The 7,126-nt window shown below is 44.4% G+C and overlaps 1 protein-coding gene across 5 annotated transcripts in view; it reads left to right on the top strand.

Moving 5' to 3' along the window:
- The first annotated feature begins 1,027 nt into the window (after positions 1–1,027).
- KCNC2 (potassium channel, voltage gated Shaw related subfamily C, member 2) overlaps positions 1,028–7,126 on the top strand; it is a 169,860-nt gene continuing 163,761 nt past the window's right edge. For all 5 annotated transcript variants that reach the window (XM_011929351.1, XM_011929350.1, XM_011929353.1 and 2 more), the window contains exons 1-2: positions 1,028–1,680; positions 2,880–3,585. In XM_011929351.1, coding sequence (XP_011784741.1) covers positions 2,899–3,585 — 687 coding nt within the window. In that variant the 5' untranslated portion in view covers positions 1,028–1,680; positions 2,880–2,898. The remainder of the gene's footprint in view (positions 1,681–2,879; positions 3,586–7,126) is intronic.

The raw sequence follows: 7,126 nt of genomic DNA, 5'->3' as shown, positions 1-7,126 counted from the left end.
CCTTCCTTCCTTCTTTCTTTCTTTCTTTCTTTCTTTCTTTCTTTCTTTCTTTCTTTCTTTCTTTCTTTCTTTCTTTCTTTCTTCTTTATTTTACTTTCTTGGAATATGCACACAGATACACACATACACACACACGCGCGCGCACATGATCTGTTTGGTGATGAGGCCTGTTATAGGTTAAACAGTGTCCCTTCCCTTCATAAAAGTTGTATTGGAGTCCTAACCTTCAGTACCTCAGAATGTAACCTTACATGGATATAGAATCTTTATAGAGATAGTGAAGTTGAAATGGGATCATTTAGGGTGGGCCCCAATCTAACATAACTGATATCCTTATAAAAAGAGGATGTTTGGACACAGAGACAGGTATGCATGGAGAGAAAATAGTCAGAAGAGGCACAAGCAGAAGATGCCTATTTACAAGCCAAGGAGAGAGGGCTGGAACATATTCTTCCTCCAAAACCCTTAGAAGAAGCCAACCCTAACAACACTTTAATTTTGTATTTGAAACTGGCAGAACCATAAGACAATACATTTCTGTTGTTTAAGCCACCCAGTTTGTCATAGTTTCTTATGGCAGCCCTAGCAAACTAATACAAGGGGAAATGAAAACTTGAGAAAGGGTGAAATTGGCTTATTAGAGAATTACTTGGATACTTGGGTATCTGTGGCTTTTCTCTTCAGCTTCAGACAAAAAAACAAAATGAAACAAAACAAAACAAACAAACAAACAAAAAAACTGGAGCTTGTACTTTGTAAAGCACTATCTTCCTGGAATAAACTTCTAAAACTTGTTTTGCTTTAGATAACAGTGGTGTGGTGGCTAGAGACTGACATTTGATTTGAAAAAGCAAGCCAGAGGCATGCATAAGACATAAGAAACAATATTTACTGTCACCTGTAAGTAGACCTCTCTCTCCGGTCAGCTGTCATTGAGAAAAAAAAAATGCAATTGGTTTTAGATTCTCTCACTTGTTGGGAGGGGTGGGGCATGGCGAGGGGTGGGAGAGAGAGAGAGGGTGTGGAGAGTAGGGTGTAAATAAGGCAGGCAGAAGCTCCAGAGAGGGTGGAGACAGAGCTTCACAGAAGAAAAATATGTGAACCTGGTTGGTACAACATAGCTTCTCCAGACCCACCCACCCTTTCCCCAGCTCTGTGCTTTGGCTGGCAGCGGGAGGTTGACGGCGAGTGGTGCTGAAGGGACAGCTCCAGCAGCGGCTGATTTGGGGGAGAAAGGAAATCTGCAGATGGAATCGGAGCAGGGCGACTTCACGTTCAAGTGGTGAGCTCTCCTGACCTCCGGCCAGTCTCCGCTCCATTCACGGCCAGCCGATCTGCCCGCTCCTGGTGGGGTCGGGCAGTGCGGGCTGGACCCGCCCAGAGCTCCATGGTTTGCCCAACCCTGCGCGATGGTGACTCTGGGCGCGGAGGTTGGCGACTGGCAAATCCGCAGATCACAGAATGAAGGCGGGGAGCGCGGCCGGCGGCCGGCGGGGGCTTTGTCCCCCACCCCAGCGCCCAGAGAAGCGGCTCAACCACCTGAATCCGGAAAACGCCAACAAGTAGTTTCTCGTCGGAGAACGGCGGCTCAGCTGGGCGCCAAGACTCAGTCCCGCTGCCCAGAGAACCTCGTCCACTCGGAAACCAAAGCAGAACCACTTTTCTCTCGGTCTCCTTAAGGTATCTGGAAATGGGGGTGGGGATGGTGAAAGGGGCGATTTCCTGGAAAGGGCTTGTTGACCCTGCAGGCAGGCATCCCCCCTGCTCCGCATTTCCGCAATAGATATGTCGAGATGAAGCCCTGGGGAGAGGTGGCTGGGAGGCTGGAAACAGGGACACTGTCAGCGAGACTTCCACCTTAGGGACCCAGGGGGTGTGCCTCCAAGCAGCTTTTCCCCGAGCCTCGCCCCTCCTAGAAAGCAAATCCCTCACCCTCCACCCTCTAAAGGATTTGTTTTTCTTGGGAAGGGGGATGGGTGGGATGCACTGATCACTTCTATCCTTAAAGATGGATCCTAGTTAGTTGTTTCCTTTCCCAAGTAATAATAATATCAACAACAACAGTAACAGTAGTGTGAAAAGGAAATTGAATGAGGAAATAAGTCAGAGGTCTCCTAGGTGAAAAGCAACAGCAGAGATTTTTTTTTTTTCTCTGACTTTTGCGTGGTCTTTTTGCATGGTCTGTGAGCAAATGTAGAGGTGAACCTAGAACAGGTTTCGCACTGCCAGAGCGCTAGGGAGTAGCGAGGGCTCCGGGGTTGACCTAGGGTGGGTGTGGAATCGGGGCTCTTCACAGGGTGGGGAGAGGGTGTGCTCTCACCCAACACTGTCAAGTTGCCTGAGGAAAACCCCCTGCCTAAGGAAATTGCATCCAGGCTAGGGGAAGGGGAGAAAGAGGAGGGTTTTGGAGAATGGGAGTGAGAGGCCAACCAGGGGAGGAGGAGAGAATGGGGAAAAGGAGGGGGAGAAAGTAGGCTTAGAGGGAGGGAGAGGGTGTTTGGGGAGGCAGAGGGGGGTTAGGGGCTGGGAGCAGGTTGGACTTGAGAGGGAACAGAAAAGAGGAAGAGTGGAAGGTGAAAAGATGAAGGAGAAGAGATCAGAGCCAATAAAAGGAAAGCGGGAGGCAAGGGAAACCGTGTCATGAAAGGTCAAGAAAGACTTGGACTGCTGTCTCCGTAGTTCTCTGGAAACCTGGGAAAGGTGTGATGCAAGAGGCGGGGACAACGCTGGACGTTGATCCCCTCCGGGGGAGTGTCCCTTACCCCATGCCTGTCTGCCAACCCTGCATCCCGGGACTCGCTCTGGGTTGGTGATGGGGGTCTTGGTGTGTCTTTGACGGCCAAGATCTTTAACTCGGCGCTGTGTTTGCCTTCCCCTAGTCATGTCTGAGTCACAGAGATGGGCAAGATCGAGAACAACGAGAGGGTGATCCTCAATGTCGGGGGTACCCGGCACGAAACCTACCGCAGCACCCTCAAGACCCTGCCTGGAACACGCCTGGCCCTTCTTGCCTCCTCTGAGCCCCCGGGCGACTGCTTGACCACGGCGGGCGACAAGCTGCAGCCGTCACCACCTCCACTGTCGCCGCCGCCGAGAGCGCCCCCGCTGTCCCCCGGGCCAGGCGGCTGCTTCGAGGGCGGCGCTGGCAACTGCAGTTCCCGCGGCGGCAGGGCCAGCGACCACCCTGGGGGGGGCCGCGAGTTCTTCTTCGACCGGCACCCGGGCGTCTTCGCCTATGTGCTCAACTACTACCGCACCGGCAAGCTGCACTGCCCCGCAGACGTGTGCGGGCCGCTCTTCGAGGAGGAGCTGGCCTTCTGGGGCATCGACGAGACCGACGTGGAGCCCTGCTGCTGGATGACCTACCGGCAGCACCGCGACGCCGAGGAGGCGTTGGACATCTTCGAGACCCCCGACCTCATTGGCGGCGACCCCGGCGACGACGAGGACCTGGCGGCCAAGAGGCTAGGCATCGAGGACGCAGCGGGGCTCGGGGGCCCAGACGGCAAATCTGGCCGCTGGAGGAGGCTGCAGCCCCGCATGTGGGCCCTCTTCGAAGACCCTTACTCGTCCAGAGCCGCCAGGGTAAGGCCAGAATCGACCCCTTCCCTGCTGCTTCAACTTCTCCCAACTCCCTCCCCAACTTTCTGTTCTTTTCCACCCCAGGGCCTCAGGGATGGGGGTAGAAGAGACCCGGGGCTTCCTAGCGATGCGGTTAGAGGCTCATCCTTTGCAGGGTAAACCCAGGGACCCTGGCCACCATCCCCACCCAGTCCCATGTTTCTCCTCCTCTTCTCCCAACTCAAACGGATTTACTTTAGCAGATGGGACCTACAGGGCAAATGTCGACTTCTCTGTGCACGTCTTCTGGACCTTGTCCTGAAACCGGTATGAGGATTCATCTCGAATTTTTCCCTCACTCCTTTGTTCTAACTTTTCCTGTAGCTCAGATCTCTCTTCTGGCCTCCTGGTCATCCCTATTTGACATTTTCAGCTTGGCCCCTTCACATCTGACTCACCCAGAGCATTGCTCCAATTAGAGATTGATTCTGAGGACAGAGGAAGGGGAAATGGAATGTATCTATGTGACTGGGGAGATGGAGGGAGGAAAGATTTGCCAGGAGGTTTATTTTGTAAAGAGAATCTCCAGAACATTGTTTGGGCCTGTCACTTTCCAGGGGAGATGAATACTAGGATTGTTTCCATGAGTTGACCAGAGAGCCCACTTACACACGGAATTTTAAGCCTAGTCCCTTTCTCTTTGGGCTGTATCTCTGATCCTTACAGGTTGAACATACATTAACCCATTAATCACTTTGGTGATCCTAGTTCTCTAAATCTGAATAATTAACATAGGAACAAACTTTATTTTAATTTTAATATTGTGATTCCAGCCTCAGTGTTCTTTTTTGGGTTCCAGTATAAATGACAGCTCAACTTTAATCCTTGACACTCCCAATTAATTCTTCAAAATCTCATGAAGAGATTATAAAAGTAACCAATAATGGTTTCTCTGGTTGAAAGGAAATAAAGACATATAAATAACCACAAATTACACAGTATGTGAACGGTTTTTAATTATATGTGAGAGCAAAGTACTGTATTTGGTTAAATCTTTGCAACTGCATGTGTCTGGTTTGCTTCCGACACCCAGAAATGACACCCCATGGGCAGAATGGGAATTCTCCCAACTTTACTTTGGCTCTCTCTTCATTATTTTCTTCCTCTGTATGTCAGAAGTGTCTGCATCTGAGATGTTATGCAGCTATCTACTAATTTGTCAGAAGATGTGCTTCTGATAACACTTTGGAAGTCTGTGGATGTGTTTTGTTTTCAGTGTGAAATAGAATATGAAAGAGACAATTTAAAGCATTGCTACTCTTTTAGATTTGGTATTTAAATGCATACATAAATTCTAGCATGCCTGTATACACATATTTGAACACAGAATTAATAGCTTCAACTTGGAAATCTTTTTTTTTTTTTCCAGGCCATGCCATAAATTCAACAACACAGTTGGCATTCAGGAAAAAAAAAAAAAAAAACAAAAAAAAAAAACTAAACCAACCAAACAAAACCACAAGTGCATATTTATTTAAATTAAACCACAGGCTCATGACCATTACATCTGTGCATCTGTGTTTCTTGGATTCCAGCTGAGTGTTACAGAGCTCTTTCCATTTGGTGGCTAAAAAGATAATCTGAATTTGTTTTCAGGCCCATCGTGTGATTCCTTTTTCCAGATAATGTGCTACAAAAGGACAGAATGTTTTATTATTTTTCCTTATGGTAACATAATACATTTTATTGTAGGCCAGATTGCATAGCAAAAACTTTAAGAAGGTGTTCAACTTTTATCATTGCCATGAAATTTGATTCTATAGATTATTGGTCAAAAGGATAAAGCATTGACTTGAAAATTGTGTGTTTAAAGAATATTTATTATGATATTTCATTGTAATAATATTGAGGCTTTGATCTGCATCTGTTTTAGGTGAGAAAAGAATACACCAAAATTGAGACTGAAACAAGGTCAAAGGGCAAGTAGAAACAGAATCAGCTAAGAATCATAGACCTGAAAAATTTATTTGAGGTCACTTTTAGTCAAGACCCTTTATATTGTAGATGAAGAAAATGAAGACTGCAGATGCTAAGTGATGGCCAAGGTTATACATCAAGTTAATAGCAAAGCCAAAATTATCCCAGAGGTCTCATGACTCTCTCCTCAGGCCCTTTCTAACAAAACTACTGATTATAACTGGACTGGATTGTGAAATCTCTGCAGATCACATTGCTCTTGAGATTTAATGCGGCATGAGACATCTACTAGAATCCTAACTTTCAAAGGTCATCTATGAGTTTTAAAATATGCGTATTCCAGGACTTTTGCTCCTAGAATTTTTACCCTTTACCACCCAACAGTAGAATAAAAATATGGGACTTGAATTAACTTCTTAAAAAGAATCCTGTTTGAACTTTCCATTTTTATTGACCAGTCAGTGTTTAATGTTTGGCTTTCTTTTGTGGGTCTTGTCTTCAGGGAAATCTCTTTTCAAATTACTAGAGGTTGGCTAAATAAAAGTAATCGTAAGTCACTATTCTACTTAAAAGTGACTTAATATTTTTTCCTGAGCACTTTTAGTTAAGATGATAACCTGACAATGCTGTCTGACTTGTTTGAAAAATAGAGTTACATGTGGAGGCCACAAGCTGAAATTATATTTTGCATGGACACAATTTGAGGACACATAAAACAATTATCAAGTGGTTTGCTTCAGTTGTCTTATTATCATGAGTCTCATTCTTAATAGAAGTATTTGAAGTTTTATAAACACTCTTACTTTTTAACATTAGCTCATCTTTTATTGAAATATTTGACATGAAAAATTTTAACTCTCTGAATTCCCTTTTCAACTCATTATACTTGTTTCACAATTTTCTTTTTTCTCCAATATTGAAAAGATTAGATCAGTTACATAATAGATGTGCTTTGTTTGTAACTTTTATGATTTAAATGACAGACAAAAACAACGGTGATAGGAACTGAATAATTAATTGGATTTTGCTACCCTGCATTTTTGCCTTCTCTTTTGGTTGGCATGTCCCTCTCCTCTATGATTTTTAATTTATTAAGTAAATACATATTTGAGGGGTCTAAATTGTTCTATTTCAATTGGTAAATAAGTTTATATCTTATGCATTTAAGTTTTTATTCTTAAGAATAGTATTCAAAAATAGAAGTTTATAAAAATTCAAATGTAAGTTGTCATGGAAACCTGTTGTGGAGAAAATGAGATCAGGAAAATAATGAGAGGTTATTTTGTTGATACTAGTGAGTGATATTTACAAATAGTAAAAAGCAAGGATGCATACATATACTTGTAAAAATGTGATGCACTGTATATTTTCAATTTAATATGTAAGTGTTGGAAAAAGGTAAAGCTTCTATGTGCTTTCCTTTGAAGAATGTATCATATATAAGAGGACGGGCACCAGGCAGAAATTCCTTGATAGAGTTTCTAGATTTTTAGAAGTTTTTAAAAATGACATAAGGACAAAATACTAAAATAAAAGACAATTTTGAAGAATCTGTTTGGAATATTAAACAGCTGAGAGCAGGTTTAAG

The sequence above is a fragment of the Colobus angolensis genome, unplaced genomic scaffold (genome assembly GCF_000951035.1).
Source record: "Colobus angolensis palliatus isolate OR3802 unplaced genomic scaffold, Cang.pa_1.0 Scaffold80, whole genome shotgun sequence".
In the NCBI taxonomy this organism is placed as follows: domain Eukaryota; kingdom Metazoa; phylum Chordata; class Mammalia; order Primates; family Cercopithecidae; genus Colobus; species Colobus angolensis.
The sequence above is the reverse complement of the archived record's forward strand: the minus strand, read 5'-3'. Positions and strand labels throughout refer to the sequence as shown.